The sequence below is a fragment of the Hippoglossus hippoglossus genome, chromosome 1 (assembly GCF_009819705.1).
Source record: "Hippoglossus hippoglossus isolate fHipHip1 chromosome 1, fHipHip1.pri, whole genome shotgun sequence".
Taxonomy (NCBI): Eukaryota; Metazoa; Chordata; class Actinopteri; order Pleuronectiformes; family Pleuronectidae; genus Hippoglossus; species Hippoglossus hippoglossus.
Genome location: NC_047151.1, coordinates 9,934,403 through 9,962,305, shown reverse-complemented (window position 1 = coordinate 9,962,305; position 27,903 = coordinate 9,934,403). Strand labels below are relative to the sequence as shown.

Here is a 27,903-nt window from a genome sequence, read left to right as displayed (position 1 = left end):
TTAAGACCATTACATTTTAATCAACACAATGCACGTAATAAGGTTTGAATCCTTCACATCTTACAGCAGAAAATAAAAATGATTTAAAAGGAAAGCGTTTTCTCTCGTGTTACGCTACTGCTGACATCCAAAGAGCTCGTACTGCTGGACCATCTCCTCCAAGCCCAAACACGTTGGTCTGTGCTCCTCGACTTGACACTCGGCTTCCTTGGGCCAGTACTCGATCCAGGTTCTTTCCCCGAGCACGTACTGATACCTGTGGAGAGCAGAGTGAAATACCACATGTGAAAATATCATGGAACATGATGTCGAAAAAGTGCAGAAACAGTAGATAACATGGGAGCTGCAGTTGTTTAAACACAAAGAAACTTACAATTGATGTTGTTCGTCTCTGTGAATATCTTTTGACGTGCCCATGATGAGGTACGTTCTGTCTTTGCACAGATCTAAAGACTTCCTGCAGTGTGGATAACTCAGGAATGTGCGTTCTTTCCCCTGAGGACCCACATCGAAACTTCCTGCGATTGAAATAAATGAGAGAAGATGCTTGAGGATTGAATGGAGAGCTAAAGGAGATGTGTAACATAAATGAAAAGTGAGACATGTTGGGGGTCTAATGGGGGTTTACATGCAGGTGCTGGGCTGTACCCCCACTGTTTTTTTGTCTGGCGATGCAAGCTAGGTTAGCCTGCTGCTAGGGGTAGTTTTCTACTTTGCAAACAGAAATCAATCTTTTCATCTGCCCCTCTGCCCAAATCTAAATAAATATGCTTTCTTTAAATGGGCAAATATTGCTCTGTGTGCCTACAGAAACAACAATGCAGAAAAAAAAAGAGCCCCTTTTCAACTGTCTGTTGCCGGGTGAACTTCAACTGGTCAAAAAGAACCTTAACATTTTCACTAATGTCTGGCTTTTGTCTGCAATGGGAATGGATTCAATCTGTATTCACTTCCAGGGCAAACGACTCAGCAGTAGACACTGGTTTTACGAGGCTCTTATCAGCAGTGATGAAAACATGGCAGCCGGGTGAACGCGCTAATTTGGTAAGACAGCAAGATGAGAGAGCACCTCATGTGTTGGTTGTGACGTCAGACATGACGCACCACGGAAAAAACACAAAGGCAAACTTCTCTGATGGCACATGTTTTGCAAGTTCACTCAGTTCAGGTGTAGCTATGCCACCTACACCTCTTCACACCTACCCTTTTTCGTCCGGACACATCTGACTTTTCAGTTTAGTCCAGAAACAAAATAGCAGTTATCGGACCAGGGTCTGAACCAATGGACCAAATTTTTGTCAAACTTGAGATGGCATTAAAGAATAGACAGACAAAGAAGTGCAAGCTGCTTGCAGGAATGCTTGCAGTCTCTAGTACCAATAATATCGTGCCTGAAGTTTTTAATGCTGCTAGTAATATGTTAATGATATTACTGTGGCAACGAAATGAATGAAATCAACTGTTTCATTCATTTTCTCCACCTGCCGAACTGACAGCAGGTCTGTCTACAAACTAATCAAAATGAAGTATAGGCAGACAGCCCACATAGGTGATGGCGACAGGACATTACAAAAAAATCAGAAACCAAAACAACAGATCAAATGCAAACAATGAAGAAAAGACATGATCCTGGTTTTGGACCTTGGTGCAAACTTTCTGTGAAAACGGCCGGAGAAATATATTCAATAAAACACAAGGTGATTTAAATTCCCGATGGTTCACAGAGGAGATAAATACCCACCTTCTTTGATCACTTCCAATATCCTCATTGTGTAAATGTCAGTAGACAAACCGTCTGTGAATTCCTCCAGTCTCACTTTGTACACTGAGGACAGACAAGATGCAGATTGTTACCTCACTTATTTGATTATTTAACAATCACTCACTTACACAAACACACAATATGTTCAGGTTTAAACAAATCTCAACTCAAGTGCAGACCATTTTTAGTGCATCTTACCGAAATCTATTTTGCTGGTAGGAGTAGTCTCACAAGATTTTTCTGTGCGCAGATCATTGCTGATCTTGCCCTTCTTCTGCATACTGCAGTTCTCTGGAAATAAACAATAGGCACAAAGTAAATACACAAGTGATGACTTGATTAATTGAGAACATGTGTTGGTGTATGGATGCATCGATCGGAGACATCAGCTTCTGGAGATTTACTATGAGCCACTTTCCACGACCACATTTAATCTTCATCCAAATTTAATGAGGTGAGATACTAAAAGGCTGCAGGTAACAGACAATGGAGGATGATGAAAGCACTACATTAGTGGCATGTGTTGAGCGTGTTTTTGCATGTTCTCCTCGTGTTTGCGTGAGATTTCTTCGGTTACTGTGGCTTCCTCCAACAGTCGAAAGTTAAGAAGGAGATAGTAGGTGTGAATGTGAGTGTGAACGGTTGTTGTCTCTGTATGTTGGCCCCTGATTTATCCAAGGTGTACCCTGCCTCTCGCCCAACGTTAGCAGGGATTGGCTCCAGCATCCCCCCGTGACCCTCAAAGGATAAGGGGTATAGATAGTGGATGGATGTATGGATGGCTTTTGTCTTCAAAGAGACACTACCCTGTTTACCTTCGGCACATGTGCACTCATCATTTCTGCAGAGCCTCAGTAGCTGTCCAGCTTTCCTCTCTGGATGATAGAATTTCACACAATGTCTTTCTGCAATGGAAAAGAAATATACAGTGGCTTACATCAGTGAAAATCAACATTAAATACTTGATAGGACATGTTTTTGAGTGTGTGCAATTTGGTGCAGCTTGATTGAATTATGGCGACTGTTAGGCCTTGGGGAAGGTAAGTGCTCTACTGAGTGTCATTCTAAGTGTGTTTGAGGCTTACGGTCATAATATTCATAGACAGAAACAGTGGCTGGCTGTAAGACGCCCACTTTCATCGGCTGGTGAATCCTAAATGTGATCTCCTCTGGTCGTGTGTGAGAAACCTGCGGAGAAATTTAAAGCCAATGTGATGTAGAGACAGAACAAGGTCTAGAGAAAAAGGGGAAAGGGGGAAGAAAGGCTTACGTCTTACCTTGTCCAGGTAGATGATCAGTGAGCCTCTTTCTGACAGGGCAGTGTTCATCTCATATTTTGAAATAGTGCGGGCATGTCCTTTAGACAACTACACACACACACACACACACACACAAACAAACCGTGTCAGACACCTTTCAAAACCATTAAACATCTCCTTTCTCACATTGGCTCCATGTGGGTATGTGTGTATCTGTAAAAGCTCTTACTGAGTCCAAGTCATTAGTGTTGACGGTAAAGCCAGTCAGCAAACCGATATCCAAGATTGACATGCTTGCATCTTGCTCCCTGTCCTTATATCTGTGTAGGAAATGTACAATGATCAATTAAACGAGACAGTTAAAACAATATGAAAAACACTTCAGTCAGTATTGTTTCTCTATTGTACTTACAAAACCTCTATTTTCAGCTTGTATATCTTATCATCCATTTTGTCTGGAAAAGCAAGATAACACACAAGCATTAAATCCTCTCTCATAAAGAAAAACAACTTTGCAGAATGATGGTGACGCAGCAGGAAAAACACAGTTTGCAGTTACACAAACAAAATAGACGCATACAAGGAGACAAACAGAGAAAATGAAAAATGATCACAACAAATAAAAATGAGGAGACAAATTACCTGGGATGAGCTGCACTGACATGTTGAACTTCTGACAGTCGCTCTCCTTCTCTTTAGGTAGAGCATAATACAGCGACACCATCTGTCACACAGAAAATATCACATAAATGGGCTTTTGTCGTACAAGCTTTGTTGACACTAGGTTAAAAATGTATCTGGTCGGATCTGGGTTCAATAAAGAACAGATACACACCAGATGATAGAGCATAGAACAAAACTTTTTTTTTTTTACTTACTGTCACTGTTGCTTCTCCTGATCCTGTGGCAGTCACTTTCACATCCTGGTTTATATTATTGATCTGAGGATATAAAATACACACACACACACTGGATCAGCAGAGGAAACAAAAAGAAAAGCAACATGCAAGTTTGTGTGTGAGAGTGTGTACTCACTTTAGATGTTCTTGTGGTATAGCTGTTTTCCTGGTTGAAGATAAACTTTTCAGGCTTTGACCTGCCCGGCAACAAGATATCCACATTCAGATCGTACTCTGGTTCTTTAGCACTGGCCCAGTACTCTGCTACAGCCTGGTACACTATGATGGTAGCCTGGAGATAGAGAAAGAGCGAGGGGGAGAAAATAACACTTTTAAAAACCAAAGATATTGTTCATAGGTCCAGATTCATTTACACAACATAAAGTAAGATCTAAAGTTCAACTCAATTTAATCCTTGGGGCAATTTAAGTTGTCAATCTCATTTTACCTCCAGCTTTTCTTGTTTTAGTTGATTCATTGGTTTTAATTGATTAATTTGCTTTGAATAACATTTCATGAACTGTAATTTTGTTAATTTTCTGTACTCAGCTATTTTGTAAATGAGGTATCAACCTAAATGTAATCCCGGGTTAAAGTAAAGGTTGAATGAATGAATGACAATTCAAATGCATGATAACTAGCTAGAGGTGCATATGGAGAGAGTGCTTTGTTACCTGAGTTGATCCAAATCCTCCGCCCCCCTCCTGCTGTTGGTTGAACCATCTCACAATAGGTCGGGCTTCTTCGAAGGCCTTTATAAACAGAGGGGGAGAAAAGGGTTGAAGTCTCTGTGATTGAGCATCGGTTTTGGTTGGGTTTTCAGAAACCCACCATATAAATTTGTTTTTTCTATCATGGCAATTCTTCCTTGCAGAGACTTGGCGCTCGCCTGATACAACTAATCGATTATCAATGGTTAGCAATGTTTTTTACTGTACAAGAACAGGGTTAGGGTTAGTCCTCAGAGAAGTTCCCTGTAACTTCTGATCAGCCCATTCCAAATTGTTATTTTAGAACAGGCACTGCACTAGCCTAATACTCCGTCCAGCCTTTTAATGAGGAGGCATGGCTTGTGACTGTTATTGTGTGTAGCTCGACATGCTGGTCAAACACACATACTGTAAGTGGGACATGCTTACCCCGACCTTGACCAGAGCCAGAAGAGCGTAAGCTGTGGCCTCCAGTGTGTAAATACGTCCCTTAGGTGAAGGCCAGTGGGACAGCTCTGAGGGGAAAAAACAGACAAAGCAACTTTTTAATACAAAGAAGAACTTGTGACAAACTTCAGTGACTTACAATATCTAATTTTGATTAAAAAATTAAATAAAAACAGGAGGAATTGGAAAATGTGAGCAAATACAGGCTTATTTACATGAAAATCCAATTTATAATGGATTTTTAAGGCAAATACAGATATTTGACATTTAGTTTTTAAAATGTACATTTATGTTAAATATTTCTGAAATAAGACTTGATATTCAACTATAAAATATATATACTTTACAGACAACAATATTTTTTGTTTGTTTAATTGTTAGCAGGATTATGCAAAAAACACTCAACTGATTTTCATTAAAAATTGTGTGGAGAGGTGGGGCATGACAAAAGAAAGAAACTATTAAAATAATGAATTTTGGTGCAGAGTTGGATCGGGGGACTGATCAAGTTTTTTTTTTCTACTTTACTTTAACGTGATTTGGGGCTTTTTTTTACTTGGATATTTTTGTTGATATCTCAGAGAATAATCCATGGATCTGGATGAAACCAATCAGACTTTTTAGGGGACTAATAGTCATGAGTCTTTGTAATTTGGTGAAGATGCAAATAAAAATCTGGATCCAGTGAACTTGAATGCAGTTTCACAATGGGACTGTTGGGCTTTGGCAGAGGTATGTGTTATATTTTTGGCTTAAATCTTCCCATAATATCAATGTTGTTCGGGCTCTAATTAATTGTGGATGTGTTTTATATTTGTTACTGCACATCCATATAATATTGTTGTGTGGCAGCACCTGGACAAGCGAACTTGAAGAGGACTTCTTGGTTCAGTTTGCGTTCGTTGGCCAAGGCGTACGATGTAATGGCAACAGCATATGGGTTGGTGAGGCTGTCCAAACGCCTCTCCAGGTACTGCACCGCTTTGTCTACACTGCCTGGAAGACTCTGGGCATCAGGAGAGAAAAAAAGAGGATGAGGGGAATCACTATAATACAACATGTTACACAATGCATTGCAAGGAGTAGAAAGTACAGTTATTTGCTGATACGTGTAGTGTGTGGTAACCCTGACCCTAAAAGTGAAAAGTACCTGAAAATGAATCTACTTAATAATAAACTTAATTACAGTATCAAAGTAAATGTACTTTTTGAGCAGTAAATCTGCCACAAGTATTATTGTAACTGTATGTGCCGTGCAAGAACAGGAAGGTTGACAGGAGTGGCAGTAGTAAATAAGGGGGGCAGGGCTCAGCCAAAGGTTTCATAATGAGAAGTAAGTAAATGAAGAAATACAAGATAGCAGGTACTCACACTAACAGTGGCAGCACATAGAGTCCGTGACTCCTGCATGGCGATGAGGATGAAGGCCGTCATGGAGGCTTCTGAATCGGAGCCACGCACATCACCCTATACACACGCATATGCACAAATTTAATTCTATTTGTATATGGTTATAACATTTGTAATGTTGTTCTTCATCTCCATTAAGTTGAAAACTGATGTTGATGAAATTAGTGTACGCACCATCATTTCTCCGTGGTACACCTTTCCGACTTCTTTGAACACGCCGTCGGGTTGCTGCGCGTTGAGAATCAGGAACTTCACAGCGTCACAGATCACGTTGCTCTGCACTGCCACCAGACTGTTGGCCATGGCGAACACCTTGGTAACGTACGCTGTCAGCCTTAGGGAGGGGAGAGGGGGTAATTGTTCAGTTCTATAAATTTGCTAATGAAATACACCCTTCCTCTCACAGTATAGTAGAATATACGTTAGGAGACATTACATTACATATTAGAGGATGTTTACGTATGACTTCATAGATGTTATGATGCCTCACCAGGAGCTACTTTTGCTTTTGGCCCATACAGCAAAAGAGCCATCAGTTTTACGGAAGGCAAGCTCGTTCTGGTAACCTGGACACAAACAAAACACACAATGCTTTTACTGAATAGAACTGATGGCAGTTTTGTTTGTAAAAACCGGGTGAAAACCTTAGTTGTGTCTGTGTCTATGTGTTAAGTTGCTTTCAGCCATGAACCTAACTCCAGATAATCCCTTGATGTTCTCCGGGGGGGGGGGGGGCGGCTGTATGTGAGAACGCAAATGTCAGAGTGAGAGGCTCCAGAGTTTCTCCTGCCAGCCTCTGAGTAAAAGCTCTGGATAAAGTTAAAATGAGCTGATGTGAGCAAGAAATCCTCTGCAGGATTCACTGCAAGTGAGTTGGTGGGTTGATGATGTTTCTAACACGCAAAAGATACAAAATGAGAAAAAGAGTACCAATATTTCAGGATGAAAAAGTGGTGCCATACATTGAGTTCATGTCTGAAAACAGCTTGAGTGTTGTAGCTCGGATATGTGGAGCAGGGGTAGCATGTTGTGTCTTGTTTGTTTTGATACCACTTCAGCCACAGTAAAATTAGGTATGTGCGAGTAAATACATCTGAGTGATCTTACCGGTCTTGATATGCTGGAGGGCTTCGTTTCGTTTCTGAAAGCCCACAGCCTCCCACTGGTTGGTTTTGTCCAAATAAGTGGCTGCAATGACGGGTAGGGTCATGTGGATCATGTTCTGCTCTCCGCAGCCTGACGGCTGGTAGATAAGGCTGCCCATCGACTGCCCACTAATTGCGTTCTCTACCATTGGAGCAATGTTTTCCCTCCCTGCAGACACACACACCAACAGAAAAACCAAAGCACTTTAAATCAAGGAAGAAACAAGCAAATAAACATGAATTCATTTTACGGGCATGCGATACACGACATGTCCAAATGTACCATAATCCCACCTGTCACAGAAATCTGTGTGCTAGTAGGTGTGTTTGGAACCAAATCTTTCTTTGGGATTCCACTGTTGATAATTTCCACTTGTGTACCTCCTGAAGAGAGAAACATGATGAATTCAAGTAATAATAAAAACACAATATTACTACATTACTGTCAAATGCAACTGTTTATGTGGTAAACTCACCGACACCTTTGTTAGGGGGGTCTAGTGTTATAATCTGTGATTGTTTAACCAGAACACCTTCTGGCTCTTAAAAAAAACAGCAGAAACAAACATTACAAATCACAACTACTTTTTAAGTAATATAAAGTATTTTATTGCTGGTTTACAATAAAATACAGAGCGGTTTGTCTGTTAAAATATTCAATCCTTATTGGTCTGGTTCTTTTTCTCAGTTGATGTTGCATTTTGAAAGGCTGCGCAGTAAGCGCAGCCATAGTAGCTAACAATGAGATGGTAAGAACTGGACACGCTGGTGACACAAAAAGGAAATCCTTCACAGATCAGACCATCTGATTTTGGCTGGGCCTTTGCCCTTCAGATTTGATGGTAGGGGGGGAATGCCTTTATTGAGCCCGATGGAGTTATTGGGAATGATATTGACACACCTAATGAGAGCAGGATATGTTAAAAATGAAAATGGCTACGTACAAAAACTCAGGTTACACTGGTTGCAATGGGCTGAAAGCAGCCACACATACATCCACATCACATAGTAACAGGCCTCAGGTCGAGTACGTGTAGGCAACCGGCTGCATGGTGAGCGTTATACTTGCTAAGGTTCTGCCACTTCCGGTAAACATAAACAAAGATGGAGACCCTCAAGGAGATCAACATTTAGCAAATGTTAAGATCAAGACAGAAAAATCAACGACACATCATACAAATAATTCCAAGCCTGGTCACAAAGCTTGTCTACAGTACTCCTCGCCACTTCTGTCACTGATGACGTGGCCCTGATGACGTGCCCACTGACCCCATTAAGGTCTCACTACTGCCCCGACCTATTATGCGGTTATTGCATCTTGCATACACATCTAACAAAACCCCAAACTCCAACTAACATCTGGCTTTTGTCTGCAATGGGAATAGATACAATCGTTATTCACTCCCGAGTCAAATGGCTCTGCAGCAGACATGGGTTTGATCCGACTGGCAGTGATGGACAGGTGACACCCGGTTGAACGTGCCAATTTCGCAAGACAGCAGGAGTTTGTGACGTAGAACATGATGCACCAGGGGGGAAAAAAGGCAAACTCCTCTTCTGGCAATGGGAAATGTGTCATTCACCTTTGTAGCAGGTTAACCTGCCTTTAAATACCTGCTTACACCTGCTAAATGTGGTGTAAAAGAGGTATTTTACAGAGTGTGTTTCTCTTACCACCACCCGCAGCATCTTCATGACTCCATCATTGAGATGTGACCCTTTAACAACTCCTTTGACCTCAATGCTGAATTGTCCTTCCTTCATGGGAATGATGACGAAGGGGACAGATCGTGTGGTTTGTCGCCCGACTCTGACCTCCTGACGATACCTTGCGTGTTTAGAAGCCGCGCTGCACACATGCTCCTCCTCAATCAGATCCACACGCACCTTGGGAAAGACACAAAGATACATCAATGAGTGAGGTATATGTGCAGTCGGTCAAAGATCTGCCTCAAGAAGATGGGGATTCTTCTTCGATGATTCCTCTCATATTTGACAATTTCAGGCACACTTTGATGTAAATAAAAGAAATTAACAACAATTTAATGGTTGAAATTGTTTTACAAAAGAACATTTTGACCTTGAGAATGAGGAGCAATGTCAGCCACTACTGCACTTATCCAGGGTTTCTTCAGGGTTTTACAAGTAAGATTTAAGACGTTTTAAGACCATAATGAATGAAATTTAAGACTTATGTCAATTACGACAGATACAAAGGAATATTGGAGTCACAGAATTATTTATACTTCCCCATAATTGAAGATAAAGTGAAGTAGCAGAGTAGATAACAACCCTGGAAACACCAAACTATCTCACAAACTACAGGCAGTATCAGTGTACTGTGACAAACTCTGACCAAGGTGTTTGTAGACTCAGCTATCAGTCCCATGTTGGTCTTATTTGTAGTTTTATTAGAGCGTGCTAATATCTACATCACAGAGAAAGAACTACACAGATAGAGATATTAGAAACTATGCATGAAGCCAAAACATTTCTCTCAGAAATGAATAATGGTAATCTTAAAGTGCAACTGATTTAGAATTAAATGACCTACCTAAACATATTTAAGACTTAGAATGTTGCATTTTACCACATTTAAGACCCTTTACAGCCTAAAATTCAACCAATTTTAGACTTTCTTAGACTTTTTAAGATCCCACAAAAACCCTATGAAAGCCAGAAGAAACAATCACTTAAATATCTACTTTTGCTTTCTTTGACATCAGTGAGAAAAATGATCATCGTCTCATTGACTCCATCCTGAAACAACAAAGCATCGCGCTCAGACTTACTGTGATAACATCAGGGCTGTAGTTGTGGAGGATCGCCTTAACTTCCAGCTGCTCTCCACGGACAGCAGAGTAGGGCAGTCTGAGATCGATGAAGAATGGCTTCCAGACAATCACTTCCAATGGTTCGCCAATGCAGATTCCTTAACGATGAGAAGGATAAGAAGTGGTGAAACAGAGAAGAAAGAAATAGGGGGATGAGAGAGATTTAAGATGATCGTGGTACGACAAAAATTCACCGAGTCCTCACCGTGGGTTCTTGAAAGACTGATGCCAGTGAACTGCCAGGTTGTGATTGAGTCTTGCAAAGGAACGCCCTTCATAAAGGATGTGGAGTCACTGGATCAAAAAAAAAAGTGCAAGGACTCAGAGAGGTTTTCAACGTTGGTGGTGTCATGAACAAAGTATAGTATTTTTTTATGTCTATTTTAGTTGCTGTTGGGACCTGGTTTTTGTGAGACAACACTTCGGTATCACATGTTCAGTCAAAAGTCTGAAGCCGCATGTTCCTCCAGGACTCAGTCTCCCAGGGGGCATCAATGTCACACAGAGGTGTGAAAACCCCCCCAGGGACACAGGTTTCAACTCCCATTGGTCACTCTGGACCCCATGACCTGTGAGGTCACCGGGCCAATATAAGGCCTGTTCTCCCCCTCTTCTGTCTCTTCTGTCTCTTCCTGCCTCTTCCAACAATCCTTCCACAGGAGGGAAGGCTGTCGAGCCTCTTCTCCAGCTCACATCTTCTCTTCTCATCCAACTCTTCGAGAGGAGTGCAAAGGTGCAGCTTCCAGCTCATCTCACCAAGGAAACCTCCAAGCTCTACCAACCCTTCAAGCAGCGACTCGATGTCCTGCTTGCAACTGAGCTGCACAGCTCAACAGAATCACTAAGGCCGGAGACAGAAACCAGCAAGACGACTTCACAGAACTGCGAACTGCACAGCAACTCTTTTTCCCCTTTCCACGGACGGGTAACACAACTGGGCTTAATAATTATACTAGGCGAAGCAAGACTGTTTATTCGATTCTGTGTGATGTTTATAAGTTTGATTTGTGGTGTTGTGATATTTTGGTTACAAGTTATTGAGAAAGTAATGTTAGTCTGTTATGCTCTTCACAGTCTTTGTTGCATCCAATCTAGTAACTTTGTCTAATTTGGCACACACACAGACACATGCATATTCCTTCACCTAATTAGCTCTGACCCCTGCTACATGTCCTAAAGATTCCAATAGGGGGGGAAGGGTGTTTTCTTCAGAGTGGCCAGCCGCCATTTTGGAAGCACATAGGGGGGGAAAGGGTGTTATCTCTTTGGCCAGCCGCCATTTTGAAAGCACGCTGACTCACACAGACACACACACATGCATACTCACATACCTGTCTTTGTTTAGTAAGTACACCGTCAGTAATTTGTGTTTTTATACTTTATTATATTCATAATAAATGTTTTCCTTTAACAAATGTTTTTTCATTAATGTTGCATAAGTGAATTTTGCCAACCTCTACACTGTCAAGAACTCCATATCCTTCAACTTAGCTAACTATCTATATGGTAATTTTGGTTATAGTTATTAATTTAATTGTTAATCAGAGTTCCAAATTTGTATTTAGAACCTTTATGAGACTTAATCAATAAATTGGCTATCTTTTCCCTTCCTTTGAAGGGTGGTGCCCCGAGGTAACTTTAATCAATTAAAGTTATTATTTAATATTAATAATTAAATATTAATATTTAATATTTTATTTTGATAACCAAATTTATTGAATGCCGAAAGGCACACCATTTTATGGTATCACGTTTAATGCATTATGGCACAACATTGCCTCACCAGTTCGGTGTTTGTGGCGGGCAAGCAGGCAGTTTGATTTCTGACCACAGCCAACTCTCAGGGAACTTGGTGCGAGAAACAATTTCATTGCTGTCCATGTCATCGTTGTCGTCCTCCTCACCTGGAGAGTCATTAACAAGGAAGGTTACCACTTTGATTGTCTCACAACCACCAGTCTGACCCATAGATCTTATATAAAAATGGACACAAAAGTGAAGCCGGTCTCGGTCGCCACCTGGTGGCTGGCTGCAGTATACGGGATAAATCTGGTCTCTAGAGCTGCTTTTTGTGTTGATGACATTTCTTAAACGCGACAGATGCAAAAATGAAGAAAACTAAAAGAATACAAATATCTCTGGATGAAAAATCTGTGTCACACACGTAGAAGACACCGACGAAGATGTCAAAAGAGTTTTTGGCAATAACATGGATCAAACTAACTACACGTCAAATAAATTGTGTTTCTCATTTTAGGTAGTTCTTATCACACTGATCTTTGCTCAAGTTGTAATTTTTCTGATTAAAAATAATACATTACTTCTTTTATGACTGATTCGTGATTAGTTGAGCGCGTGGCTCCTACCCCTGATCGCTACTGCTCAGACTCTGATTCCAAATGCACAAGATGGCAGCGTTTGTATTCTGGACATTTTGGATTTGAATTTCTAAATAGTGGGAGAAAGCGAAGACATGTCGTCCATCTTTATGTACAATCTATTGTCTGGCCGTGGATGACCCACCCAGCCCTCTTCCCCCCTTCCCTAATCACCCATCTCTTACTGCGGGCCAAGTTGAGCTGATCCTGCTTCATCTCGTCTCGCAGGTTCTCCACCTCTGTGCAGCAGTGCAGGAAAGCCTCAGCACAGGATGCACTGTCCGAGATGTACTCACTGCGCGTCTGACAAGTGTATGACAGGGGGGTCTCCCTCATGCCATCCAAACAGCACTCACGCTGCAGTTCAAGGTCATAATGACTCACTGGAAAGAGGGTTGAGGAGAGACAGAGGTGAGAAGGGATGAAGTACAAAATGAAATGGGAGCTGTTTGGAATAAAGCATTTTAAATTAAGACAAATTAGAAACAGATACATAAACTAGTCAAGTCTTTTATTCAAAATTCAAATAGTCATGTGTGGACTAGATAGTTTAGAGTTGTGGTTCTTACATAAGCTGGTCCTGACGTGCATTATAGTGGGAGATCGTTTCCTCCTGGTGAGGACCGGACATTTCCTCTCTGGAAATCCAACACAGACTAAATGTTAAACAGAGCCACTGACGGAGGATACAGTTTGACTTTGATCTTGACGGTTGGATGAAATCAGTCTAATGTGAGAAGGGAAAACAAATGAGAGAAAATCGGTGTCACCTTGTCTGTAGGGAGTCCCAGAGGCAGTGCTGGACTCGAACAACAGGCCGGCATCATAGAACACACTCATACTGTCCTTCCCTCCGCCGGGTGTGCAGCCTGTGTCGTATTTCTCTACAATGTCCCACACCTGAACAGTGTGGAAGTCATTTACACACAGGGATACAAAGTTGCAGAATTAAGGAAATAAATCAAGTTCTGAATCACCAGAAGAAAGACGTATTTATAAAGTGCATCAGCAGCATGACAGATAACTACAGTATACTGGATATTCATCACTATACATGTACATTATTACCTCCACCAAGGAGGTTATGTTTTCACCTGTGTCTATTGGTTTGTTTGTTGGTGGATATTTTTGTCAGCAACATCACGCAAAACCACTGAACTAATTTCCACCAAACTTGTTGGAGGAACGGTCCTGAGCAGAAATCGTTAATCTTTGGTCCAAATATGGATTAAGGCCCATCTGGTAATTCTTTTACTTTTCTATTAATGACAAATAAATAACCACTTTCTATTTTCATTTGTATTGGTACTATAATTACTAGACTATCATATATTGGGCTTTGGCGGAGCAATTGTGACCCTCCAAACTGAGATGCTTACACACATGGACTGACTACGAGATATTCTGACCTTCTCCAGCGCGGCTGTATGTGAGAACGCAAATGTGTAAGTAAGAGACTCTGAGCTAGAGATCCTCTGAAGGTTCACCGGCAAACGAATGGGCGTTTTGATTACCCTTCTAACACGTGACAGATGCAAAAGTGAAAAAAACTAATATCTCAAGATGAAAAAGCGGTGCCACACACGTAGAAGACACAGATGAAGATCTCAAGAGAGCTTTTGGTGATGAGGGCCGATGCCACTGTCGATGTGCTGTAGACAAAAACACGAGATCTCTGCAGCCGGATGAATACGTTACATCCTGCCTGCTGCGCCACCCCTCACATGAACGCTTCAGAGATTTCTGTGCTGTTGTGAACACGTCTAAGCGGAGAATCTCCTCCTGCGTCATTCATTCAGTATGAAAGGCAAACTTCGGAGTTCATGTCTGAAACAACCTATACTGAGAACTTAAAAAGGGCTTTTTTTTTTTTACATCATTGTTCAAATTAACCACCTTTTGAAATATTTCCACTGATAACGATAGAATAAAGAAATTGCCTTTTTCTGGGTGAGGCGGTGCTTGTTATTGAGAACGTAGACGCCTTTGTCCACTGCTACCAGTCCCACCGTGGCCTCTGGATCTCCGGTGACCTTCAGTTCAAACATGCTGCGAGGCTCGTAGGACGCAGCAGGTCTCGAAGATTCCAGCTTCAGCTAAACATGAAGGGAAGGGCGATGAATAAAGGAGACGAGCAGTTTTGTGCTTGATGAAAAACACATAGAAATATATCCCAAAAGTACAGAACCAACTTTTTCACTTTCTGCTTGTCTTGTTTCTTCTCGTAATTAGTTTAACTCTGTAAATCAGTGACGTGAGTCTTACCGAACCCATGCAGGAGTCCTTGACATCCACCCACACGGAGTCTGACACCACCTCATTGTCAGTTAGATGATAATAGGCTATGATGTGGAATGATGGCAGCATGTCTTTGGTGATTTCAATATTCAGGGAAATCAACACTTGGCCTCTTGTCCTGTAACGGCCATGTTTGATCAACTGACCCCTGCTCAGGATCTAGGGGCACAGATTCACACATAAGTACTTAAAACTGGAGTTTATACTTTACATAGGTCGAGGCATGAGGCAGAGAAAAACATCTCTCACCAGGTATGTGATGTCACTGTCTTGATCTGACTGCTTTTTTAGAATGAGGTTGACGTTCAGATTGTTTCCTAATTCCAGCTCTGCTGTATCCACACCTACAAAAATGATATTTTGCAATGAGTGCGAGACACTGAATAGTTCATGGCACATACAGTACTTTATCATCACAGCCTTGTCCTATCATCTGAAGTTATTTAGACTTACCTATGTGGATGTAGTTTTGGCTTTTAGTGTTGTATGGGACAGCGACCATGCTGGCATTTGCTTGTCTCTCAAGTGAAATACGAGGATCGTTGGTCTTGGCCTTCAATTAGAGACACACATGGTTATAAAGAAATACATATAAAAGATCTCAGCTCTGCACCGTCCCGTCCGATCTCATCCTATTGGTGACAAACATTGAAGTCCTACTCCAGCAGTTTATTATATCCTTAAAACTCTTTGTTCCTCAAAATCAACTGTATCTTATTATTGTTATTCAAAAGTTTGTCATAAAAAAAATCCTCATATCACCTTAAAATGGCTTAAATGTAACACTTCACCTTCCTTCCTACGTCCATGACTGGGATCGGTGAATATGCTAATATGACCTCTGCGGCGGAGGAGCCTTTTCCAGCTACTGAGGCTTTATCCATACTACTATGTTTTACTAAAATGATCTCTATCAACGTGAGTGCTTTGGCTCGTATCAGGTTTAATTCCCATCTATAATAACACACGTAAAAAAGGAAAATTACATGACCACGTACACTTGGCATGCACATGCCGGTGTACACAGGAATTGCTCTAGGAATCAATTGTTTCCTTCACATGTTACCGGTTGTATCATTGTACAATGCAGAATTTAACAACACTTGTAATTGATTATCCATGATGCGTTCTACACTGGAGGTCAAGGCTAATGCCGTCTGTTTTTTCTTCTGGAATAGGGTCATGTGATAGGCGCCTGTTTCCAAACATCTCTGTTTCTGCTCGTTTAGGACTAAAACACTGCTTTGGAGTTAAAATGGGGTCAGCAGTGTTTCCAAACTTCTCAGTTTTAGATGCTCTAAAATTCTGAAATGGTGTGAACACCAGGCGTAACCACAGCATAGTTGTTGTTTTTAAGAATATAGGACATGGTTTTGAATAACCCTTGTACGTTTGAAGATCTTCTGCACAATTTAGGTTTCCAACTACCAGTAGAAGTTAGCAGGTGTTAGTGGTAGGGACTTAACTTCAGTTGTGCACCTTGGCGTCATGAAGTGTTTTGACTTTGTTATCAATGATACAGGCCGAACTTGAGGGTACACTGAGGCTAAAGGTAGAGACTTCACAAAACACTAAATCTGTTCTTTTCTTACACTGGCATTTCTTCACTGCAGTGTAAAGGTGGAAATACTCCGCCATGCAGCTGACTGCTTACTTTACTCAAAAATGTTCTTGTATCAAATGGGAGTCAAGGGTTCTTATCTGTCATGTGCACCGAGATAAAAGGTAATGGTATATAAAAGGCAAAAAAGGGGACGTGTTAACATTTTTTTTAACTTGATTTTCACCAGAGGGGGACTTTAAGATCCATTCTTGCTTACTTAAAGCTGCATTATTTGATTATTACAAGAAATCTCGACAGCAGTAACAGAACCAAATCAACAAACTAAATATATCTGAAACCTGCACAGAGCTGCAGAGTTGGGTGATAGTAATCAAATTGTAATCAATTGCAAAAGAAAATCAAAAATGTGCTCTGATGCAGGTTTCAGCTTCTGTTTGCAAACGAACTGTGTCGTATAAAGAGCAAAAATGAAAATCAAGAAACTTCAGACACTTACATTGATCGTCAGTCTTGAAACTCCGGCCACTGTGTTGACTTTAAGCTTTGCATAGCCATTGGCTGCGGTTCTGCCCTCCACCTCACCTGGATTCACCACCACTGCAACACCTTTTGCCGGAGTTTCATCTGGATTTGTGACTTCAATCTGCCATCAAGGAAACAAACAGCCAAACAATGAGAAATATTCACCTGTATTATCAAAGCATACAGTTAATCACATCTTATTAAGGGCAAACAAACTCTATTACATCATTTTGTATGCAGTGTATGTACTGTGCAATAATAGACAGAACAGAACAATGGTGAATATTGCACAAATAGCACAAAACTAATTAGGGCCACTCAGATCTGGCAAACAGGAGCGGACTGCTCAAGTGCCATCATTCCACACAGTATGTGGGCTGGATGACAGTGGGACAGTGTAGGCCAAAACAATTTTGCTATGTGGGATTGGAATAGTTAACCTGTTGAATTGAGTAGTAATTATCTAACCTTTAAAATACAAACTCAAGACAACAACAGAAATAATAATAATATAATAATACAATATTAATGACTATACATTTGATTTCACTGCGCCTTGACAGACACCTTACAATATATTACAAATAAACACGTGAATAATTTAAGCAAAACCAAACATTGAAATTGGATTAGTGTTTTGATCATGTTTTTTTTGTACAGTCAGTTCAGATAATATTTATAATGCATATATATTATCCATAGATATTTTTAATTATATAACATAGGTAATTTTATTTTATTTCAGGTTGCCTGGTAAAAGCTGATAGATAAAATTAGCTTATACAGCTAACTTTTTTACAGTATTTTGTCTGTGGATTAATGAGCACTGTCTCCAGCAAATAAATAAACACATGATATGAAATGTATGAATTACTGCTTGCCCTCTGGAATATAATTTGTTCATGTTGCATCATAGAAATATAGAACGTCACTGTCATTTTATATAAGTGTAAAAATGCGTCAGGGCCTTACCGCAACATCAAAGGTCATTCCCGGTTTGAAAAATTTGGGCGTTCTCTTGAAGTGGATGGTGTAGGGTGATGTGACAATCTGGATACCTCTCAACTCTGCCTCCACCATCTCACCACCTGTTCAGAAACACAAACGCACACCCACCCACAGGCCCATTACATTTGTTCACATTCTAAACTGATATATGAAAATGGTCATTTCTGATGCACATATCCTATATGAAGTTTATATTTTCGCTCATAGCGTGCATATTTGTCAATGACATTGAATAAGTCCTTGGAGCTGCTGAATCACACATGATCAGACATGCTGAAATGGCACAAACTCACAGTTTGTCTTTCTTACCGCTCTCTGTCAGCACACTGACGGATACAAATATCGAACTCCCCACCAGTTTATTGATATCCTGGAAGGTCTGTGTGATGTGCTGTCTCTTCAGTTGGACCACCCCATTACCATTCTCGATCTAATGTGACATAACACAGAAAAAAAACAATTAAACACAGTATAGTAGCACAGTAGAACAGTAAGCAAACAGTTGGAGGTACTGTTCAGTCTGGCTTCATTCTGAACATCATGAATATTTAATATCTGCAGATAGAAATGTGACAATGCAATGCAATGCAACTGGCAAATTGACAGACAGAATTATAGTATGTGCTCACCAATATTCTCTGAAGAGAGCTGGGGAAGCTGTTCTTCTGATCATCCTGCTGAACCCCAAATACCACGTATGCTGTGCCACTCACCTCTTCACCAAACAGATACCTAAAAGCCAGAAGCAAAGGTTTATACCCACTGTAGTGGAAATCCCCCTGACCAGGTGTCTAACTGCTGTGACACTGTCTACCTGACAGGATGGAACCCTTATTTGTTGGTGTCTCACTGCTATGACCTTGATCAACAGGGTGTATGCCCTTATTTGGTGATGTTTTTCTTCCAACTGCTACAGCGGACGGACAGACACAGATGATCTCATGTCTTTCATGTCTTTTTTCATATTATGTTTTATGAAACGCCTCTTTGTATAAGTTCTGGCTTTTGTGAACTTGCGGCCAGTTCCATTTTGAGCACCCGTGCTTGTTGTGTAACCTCTGCAGAGTTTACTATTATAAAGACTCAAAGGCAACTCCAGTCTGAGAATTTCATTATTTCAAATCTCAAGATGAATTTCCATCACACCACAAAGAAGAAAAACTGGACTGTTAAAATTGGGATCATCAAAATGTGACATTAATAATAATAATAATAATACATCAGATTTATATAGCGCTTTTCAATGCTCTCAAAGACGCTTCACAAAAATAAGGAAACAATCAATAAACTCTTTAATACAAATAAAAAGAAAATGATAATAATGAAGTATACTAAGAAAATAAAAAAACGAAATAAAACAATGACTGGGGCAGATCCAGGGGTAGTCTGATTGGGCCCTGAAGTGACCATGTCCTGTAAGTGGTCTTTTTTTTAAGAAATAAAAAAAATATATAATAATAATGAAAAAAAGGTCAGTTACTCACAATACTTACAAAAATAAAAAATTTAGACTTTACATTTTCTAAGCTTTTTTGAAGAACACAATGTGGTTGAACAAGAAACACAAATATATTCAATGATAAGTGGCTTTGCTTAAAGCTATCGAGCCAACAGTAAATAAGGAACGCTAAAATGTGCACCTTACTGGATGCATTGATGTTGGATATTTAATTGGTCCCTCATGTAAATTGTGGGCCCTTTATGGCCCCTGATTTAGAAAAATCCTAGATCCACCACTGAACAATGACAACAGACTAAATCAGCAAAAGCTCCAACACATCCTCTAATTCAATCAATCCACTAATGACAACTCTTTTCTGTAGAGCCACAAAACAAGAACCTTCACATACGTAGCTTTGATGTTGATGGTGAGATCCGGACTGTCCACATAGAAGAAGGAGCTCGAAGGCGTCAGTTTCACCTCAAAACTGGGCAGCACTAAAAAATGAAAAACGTATTATATCAAGTAAGTTTATTGTGGAAGTAAAAATTAATGAATGCTTTTTAGGTTTTACAGTAAATAACGCTTGAGGTAAAAGGGACTCACCATATTCTTTGACCTCGAACTCTGCAGAAAAGCTCTCCTGTGGGTTGCTGTGGAACTTAGCCACAACTTTCCAAAGTCCAGGGCTGCATGCACACACACACACACACACACACACACACACACACACACACACACACACACACACACACACACACACACACACACACACACACACACACACACACACACACACACACACACACACACGCAAAAATTTGAAATAAAATGTCGGAAAATGAGAAAAACTGCATTTAAAGTACCCAGGTTGACTCTCGAATAAATCCTGAAGTCTGTCACTGTTCTGTTATTTCTGTCAGTCCAATAGACTAAAGTCGTCAGGTTGTTAATAAAGATTAACAAGCTGACGGCTGCCTAAAATAGTTTAATCTAATTTGATTTAATTAAATACTAACCTGACAATTTCAGCGAGTTGGAAATCTCCAGAGTGGATCCCTGATTTCAGAGAGACTGGATCCAGAGGTAAAACGATGCCGTCAGGAGTCTAAAAATAAAAGTCATTGGACAACCATTAACACTGAACCCTGCCACTTATAGTGAAGTCTAACACTATTTCAACAATGTTTCTTTACTTGTACAATGAGTGATGGGACGGCTGTAACAACAGATCCCTTGAAACGTAAATCTAAATTCTTAGATTTAAAAAAAATTTTAATCTAAGAATTTGTTGGAGATGATGGTGAAAGCTAGGAAATGATGTGCCATTGAGCTGATTCTAATTATAACTTTTTGTTTTGTAAAATGCAAAGTTAAAATGCAATACCACAAACTCAATGGCAATGGAAGCTTCGCTTTGAATTTCCTCGTCCCTCTCCACCGGCTCCATGCGGGGCGTCACTGCAAACATTCTGAAATGAACTGACAGGAAGAGAGATAGAGGTTTATTTTACAGTGCAGTCATTCATAAAAAAGAACAAATGATGGCCTACTTGCAGAGATATGGGTGAGTTCCTCAGCGCTGAAGTCGTATTGAACTGACCTTTACTGTTTGGGGTGTAGAGGGTCTTGTCAGTCTGGATGAAGATGTAGCCAGACTGGAAGGACACCAAGACGACTTTCTCCAGCAGGTGGTCGGGGAACTGAGCTTGTAGGTAGACGTACTGCTTCAGGTTGGCGTCCTTGCTAAAGTCTCCAGCAGGGATCTGATGGCAGCATGTAGAGAAATGAGTGTGTGACTGAGGAGCAGGACGAACATGTGCGAGGAGCATTTCTCTCGGAGTTCATGTTAGAAAATGACGCCAAGTCACAGCAACAGTGTTTCACATACCCTTATTTGTCCCAGTGCCTGGAAGTGTCCTGCACTGGTAAGCGTCACAGATGTGGTTGCCAGCCTTTTGTTCTTGGTTGGATGGTTCATCACGTTGATTTCGACCCTGATGTCTATTCCTTCGCAGTCTTGACACTCCACAAAGACATTTTCTGCCGTTCCTACGTGCAGCAAGTTGGGGGCAGACATCACCTTCCTACAGAGCAGGAGGAAAAGACAAAGATAAAAAAACATACTGTCATCTCTTTGCACCATGTGCTCATACAGGGCAAACAAATTTTCGGCCCATATTTGTATGAAACACTGCCACAGTGTAATCTAGCCCACCTACGGATGGAATAATGCCAATTGAGCGATCTGCTCCTGTTTGCTAGATCTGGGCCACAATTAAGCCGTAGCAATACTGCAAGTCAACCAAAGGTGACCTGAACTTGTTTTGTGGTGTTGGGGCCATAGTCACCATTTACCATATGGGCCACTATAGGTCCACATTCAGATTACATTTTACCTGGAGCATGGCATGTTTCCAAAAAAGGAACCTATTGTTTTGGTATATTTGGGCCAAATCTTGACACATTTGGAAAACATAAAAAGAGGACAAAGGTCCACCACTGAAGCAGACTCCTTTCTTAGTCTGACAAATAGGCATATTTAAGCTACTTCGGCTGTTTTACAGCTTGCTGTACTATTTGGATTTGACTATGTTCTACTATGTTTACTCACGGGCCAAGATGAGCTGTCACTGAAAGCAGGATTTAAATTTGGCATGTCGTCTATGATCGAATAAAAATATTAGTTATTTAATGAGTAGATTAAAATATATATACATATAAATTCCTGAAAATGCATTGATATGCCCAAGTTTTGAATTAGTTACATTATAATTCATAATGATTATATAAATATTAAAATAGCTGCTTCATAGACTATAGGTCCAATGAGGTTAATGATTCAGCTAAGTGAATAGAAATGTTTTAAAACAGTCTCCGCTCTGATTTCTTTGATAACTCACACCCTGCTGATGTCTATGAATGTGCTGACTGCCCGTATCCGTTTCAAGACACTAGTACTTGCGTACCATGCTGCGAACCAGGCATGTGCACAGATAGACCCCTAGTGGTGCTCAAGCACCTGCCCTTTTGCCCTGGATGAGAAAAGTGCCCCTTCTGCTGGAGCACAATTTTTTCTTCATTCATCAATATTTAAGAATAAAAATTACTCTCTCTGTCATCAATTCCCCCCAAATGTGTTTTGATATCTGACGGGGCATTTATTTGAGTTCTTGTGAGAATTTCGCCCCGACATGCTCCGCGGCGCTCACAAGCCCCCGCCGCGCCCCTCCCTCCTCCTCCTCCTCCTCCACTCAGTGCTCATGCAGTGCTGAGCGCCAGGCCAAACGGCTGCAGCCTACTTCTTCTTTGACCCGCAGCATCAGACAAACTGGTAATGACGGTGTTTGTGCATTAGCGCTGCTGAAAACATTACGTCGCAACTGGTCCGACGTTTCCTAAAAAATAAACAAACAAAAAACTCACGAAATCCGTGATTTCAAAGCCTTGTCCAGCTGTTTACTGACGTTTGTCATGTTTAATGAAGAGAGAGAGGGAGCGAGATACAGGCAGACAGACAGACAGACAGACAGACAGACAGACAGACAGACAGATAGACAGACAGACAGACAGACAGGCAGACAGGCAGGCAGAGAATTTAAAGGCAGTTTTACTGTTCTACAAATTAGACAAGTTCACTAGTTTTGTTTCATTTAAAATCGTAATTATTGAAATGAAAGGTAGGTCTTAAGTTGAGCTACATGACAGTCTGGTGAGGTATATTGTGGTAAATTATTAGTGTAATGCTGCTTATGCTTCAACTCTGTCAGAAAACAGTAAAAAAAAATGTGTGTGTACTGTGTTGTCAGCTTTATAGAGATTATGTAAGTCACTCTTGATTATTATGCACAACATTGATTTATCTCACTTACAAAATTTGCAGCATAATGCCAAGAAAAGAGAGACTCCAAAAGCAGAAGGACAGGGAACTGCAGCAAGCAGCTCAGGGTAGCAGCTCTCTTTTATCTTGGATCAGGCCATCAACTAGTAAAACAAATGAGGGAGAATCAGTAACCCTACCCCATCACAGATGAGGAAGGACAGACAGAGTGTAGGACTGAGTTATGTTCAGGGGCAGCAACAGAAACAGTGTTGCCTGAGGAGATGAGTCAAGAAGAGGGTGAAGTGACAGCAGCTCCCTTTACATCACAGCAAGGGCATGTGGAGGAAAGAGCTGTTGATGAAAGTGAGGATGCAATTTCAAAAATAGCCACCATGCCATATCCTACAGATCCGTCCCATATTGAAGCATTTCACATCAGGTGCAATGAGAGCTACATTGCTATGTGCTGCAGTGTAGGGCCCTGTCAACCAGAAATGTTTTTTCCCAAAAATGCTGAAGGGCGGTCATTCCAAAAGCATTGGTTTTCTGGAAATGTGTGGCTGGAGTATTCCCCAAGTTCTGATTCAATGCATTGTTTCAGTTGTCGGCTTTTTCTACCTGAAGATAGATATAAAAGCAGAAAGGAGTGGAGAAATGGGATCAGAAAGTGGAATACTGCTCTTGAAAAAATCAAGCAGCACTCTGTCACAGAGGTCCACATGACAAGCATGGTGAGGTGGACCAATTACAAAAAAAAGGCACTCCAGACTTCATTTGATGTATCAGATGTAAAGGGAGTGGAAGCCAGAGAGCGAGAGAGGCAGACAAACAGAGAGATACTGACCAGGTTAATAGATCTCACAGTGTATCTCGCAAGGCAGGGACTAGCATTCCGAGGTGATAATGAGAGTAACTCAAGTAACAACCGTGGTAACTTTCTGGAACTCGTGAATCTATTTTCCCGCTATGACAGTGTGCTGAAGATGCATACAGAAAATATTGGAAGAGTGAAAGTCACCAAGAAAAGGCCCCAGGTGTCACTGCTGTCAAACAGAAGCCAAAATGACCTGATCACAGCACTGGGTACTTACATCAGGAGGGAGATCCAAAGAGAAATCCAAGAAGCTGAAATGTACTCTATTCTCTTGGATGAGACCACCGATGTTTCCCACAAAGAACAGGTGTCATTTGTAGTGCGATATCTACATCAAAAGCAAATAAAGGAGAGATTTATCGAAGTTTGCAACATTGATACAACAGCAGGCCAGGAGCTGGAGAATACTGTAGTCTCCCTTCTACAGAAGAATGGTCTGGAGCTGAAAAACATGTATGGCCAGGGCTACGATGGAGCTGCCAACATGAGTGGCATGTACAAAGGTCTTCAAGCCAGAATACGCACACTCAATGAGAAGGCCCTCTATGTGCACTGCAAAGCACACTGCCTGAACTTGGTCCTGGTGGAAGCCTCAAAGTCAAATAAGCACTTTGTGACCTTCTTCAACCTTGTGGAGAAGCTGTATGCCTTTTGCAGTGGCTCCTCAAAGCGCCATGCTGCTTTAGTTAGATTGCAGCAGTCACTGCATCCAGAGGGACACATTGTGGAGCTCAAGAGGCTGTCAGATACCCGTTGGGCTTGCAGGGAACAAGCACTGAAGGCCCTTCAGAGAAATCTGGAAGCTATAATGATGCTCCTCAATGAGATCTGTGAAAGAAATCCACCTGACCTGGCCCTAGGGGATGCAAAAATGTACAAAAATGCGATTAACTTCGCATTCATCCTCTGCATGGAAATCACCACCCCAGCATTTGAAGTCACTGCTCTTGCATCAAACACTCTGCAAGAAGAAAGCCTGGACCACTCCACAGCCTACAAGCTAATTGATGGTGTAATTCACACAATACAAGCATTGAAGTCTGAGGAGAAGTTTGCCGAGATATTTCAAGGTGTGTCAGAGAAGGCAGAGGCTCTCAACATTCCTTTACCTACTGTTGTGCCTGGTCAGGAGAGGAAACGGAAAGTGCCAGTGCGTTTCCAACACAGCACAACTGCATCGCAAGTGAGTGATGAGATTGACTCTGTGGAGTCATACTACAGGTCGAATGTGTACTACACATTTATTGATACCTTGACTGCGGAGCTCAACAGGAGATTCCAGGGGAGCATCACTGGAAGTCCAACTGGCACAATCATACGGTCCTTCCACTCTCTAACAGTGTGTGCCAACTGGACAAGCACCCCAAACCCAGAGGCAGAGGAAGCTGTCCATGTTCTTTGCGACTTCTATGAGGAAAATGAGGACCAGCTGAAGACAGAGCTAAAGGTGTTCCACTCCAGCTTTCCCTCGAAGAACCTGCAAGAAATCCTTGCCATTGTGGAGGAGAACACTGGCCAGCTCATCTTTCCAACATTTGTGAAGATGGTAAGGATCTATGCAACACTGCCAGTGACAACAGCTTCAGTGGAAAGATCCTTTTCAAAACTGAAGATAATAAAGAACAGGCTCAGGAGTCTCTGTGGGGAAGAAAGACTCTCCGACCTTCTCCTGCTTGCCATTGAGCAAGACATTGAAATAAATCACAGTGAAGTAATAAAAATCTTCCAAGAGATGGCACCAAGGAGGATGCTCCTGTGAAGATCCTTTAATTTATTCAGAGCAGAGTTTTGATAAGTTTTAAGTTAGAATATTTTTTGATTATTTAACATATTATTTGGTAATACAATATGGCCTTGTTTTGTCTGTTTTTGCCTGTTATTCATTTATTTATTCAATTTGATAATTTGAGTTAGTTTGTTAACAAAAATAAATATATAAGTTGAAAATATCCTACTGTGTTTTTTATTTATTTATTTATTTATTATTATTATTTTTAATTTCATAAATAATTTTGGTGATGGGTGCCGTTTTTTTTTGGTTTGAGCACCTGCCCCCCAAAATGTCTGTGCACGTGCCTGCTGCGAACGGATCGGGCCCAGTCTACATCCTGGACATGGTTAAACCTTACACCCCAGCCCGTCCACTCCACTCTGCATCTGCCAATCGGCTTGCTGCTCCCGCACTGCGAGCTAGACACTCAACAAAATCATGATTGTTTGCTGTCCTGGCTCCTAAATGGTGGAACGAGCTCCCCAATGACATCAGGACAAAGGCAGGCTAAAGACACATCTCTTCCGACTACACCTTGGTTAAGAAGATAACATCTAATAATAATCGTCAACTCTGGTGTTTACATATATATATATAATACAAAAAGTAAGTTTAGTTGCACTTATATGGCACTTAGATGTAGCACTTTGTAGTTTGGCTTTTTTGGAAGCTAATAGTACTTACGTGGTTCTTGCTGTTCTGGGTTTGTTCCTCATGGTTGAATGCACTTATTGTAAATTGCTTTGGATAAAAGCGTCAGCTAAATGATATGTGATGAAATGTAATGTAATGTTGTTCATGAACTTTTGGACCTTGGCAGCAGTGTGCGCGCTACTGAGTGCTGTTCTAGTTTTGTTGTTTGCTTTTCAGGCACCAAACTAGTGTCTCAGAGTCTGTGCTAATGCTTTTATTTATCTAAATTACAAGTTAAACATTTCATCATGTCTCTGGACTTTGTTTGCTTTGTCTGTTCTAACACATCACTTTGCGAACTCAGGACAAAATCCAGCCTTACTGACATGATTTAAAAGACAACATTACCTTGACTAGTGAAACTCTAAACTGGACAACATCCTTCATTATGTAAGTGTAAGAACTTAATTTCGTTCACTTCTGAAACCCTCTCCATACCACAGAGGACCAAGCATTAGACTTGGGGTGACAGAACCTCCTAAATAGCTGCCCCCTCCCTGTGGAACTCCCCTAATTTATCAGGCTGCACCGACCTGTCCACTTTCAAACAGCTGTTCAAAACTCACCTCTTCAGAACTGTCTTCAATGTATAATGATGATACGTTTTTATCCGAGTTCCTTCAAAAGCGCTATACAAATAAGATTTATTATTATTATTATTATTATTATTACTATTAGTTAAAAATGTCATATCTCTTAATGTAAGAAAAAAGGGGGGCGTTCTGGATTTGGATTGCCCCTGTGTCTGCATGGATCCCCTCTAAAAGTGAATGGGTTCTTTCGTTGCCCATGTACAATTGTTCCACAAAGTTTTGTGGAAATCCACTCAGTATGTATTTGCGTTATGAAAAACAAATGGACAGGGATTAAAACATAAACTCCCTGGCAGAGGCAACAAAGACAGATCTACTCACAGTGGAGATCCATCAACCAGTGAGGTGACAGAGGCAAAGGCCAGCGAGGCCAGCAGCCACAGTGGAGTCCTACTCATCCTCCTGCCTGATTCTGTTCTGCTGACAATGTAGACTGTTGCACTGCTGCTCCCTCCTTATTATATTCTCACCT

The 27,903-nt window shown here is 41.0% G+C and overlaps 1 protein-coding gene and 1 long non-coding RNA gene across 5 annotated transcripts; one reads left to right on the top strand and one right to left on the bottom strand.

Moving 5' to 3' along the window:
- On the bottom strand, window positions 1–27,903 carry LOC117768518 (complement C3-like). 4 transcript variants are annotated; one of them, XM_034596969.1, is made up of 43 exons: window positions 27,753–27,903; window positions 21,569–21,764; window positions 21,281–21,443; window positions 21,065–21,159; window positions 20,697–20,785; window positions 20,284–20,366; window positions 20,087–20,174; window positions 18,866–18,968; window positions 18,546–18,666; window positions 18,201–18,316; window positions 17,203–17,349; window positions 15,596–15,695; window positions 15,392–15,486; window positions 15,110–15,301; window positions 14,785–14,940; window positions 13,615–13,744; window positions 13,414–13,482; window positions 13,030–13,227; window positions 12,250–12,370; window positions 10,672–10,760; window positions 10,425–10,564; window positions 9,307–9,519; window positions 8,109–8,172; window positions 7,927–8,016; window positions 7,595–7,801; window positions 6,978–7,053; window positions 6,662–6,821; window positions 6,449–6,544; window positions 5,933–6,083; window positions 5,060–5,145; window positions 4,595–4,672; window positions 4,057–4,212; window positions 3,900–3,962; window positions 3,664–3,745; window positions 3,434–3,476; window positions 3,251–3,341; window positions 3,040–3,129; window positions 2,848–2,950; window positions 2,578–2,667; window positions 1,961–2,053; window positions 1,743–1,825; window positions 374–522; window positions 1–256 (listed from the first exon to the last, which is right to left on the bottom strand). In XM_034596969.1, the coding sequence occupies exons 1-43, from the start codon at window positions 27,827–27,829 to the stop codon at window positions 115–117; spliced, it is 4,974 nt and encodes a 1,657-aa protein (XP_034452860.1). In that variant the 5' UTR covers window positions 27,830–27,903; the 3' UTR covers window positions 1–114. The 4 variants fall into 4 exon arrangements, with proteins under 4 accessions (XP_034452860.1, XP_034452868.1, XP_034452878.1 ...); XM_034596977.1 differs by having other exon boundaries at window positions 4,595–4,675; window positions 5,063–5,145; XM_034596987.1 differs by having other exon boundaries at window positions 374–518; window positions 1,742–1,825; window positions 27,753–27,902.
- On the top strand, window positions 8,516–9,165 carry LOC117769432. The gene is made up of 2 exons (XR_004615229.1): window positions 8,516–8,910; window positions 9,132–9,165. It is a non-coding gene; the product is annotated as an uncharacterized LOC117769432 (long non-coding RNA).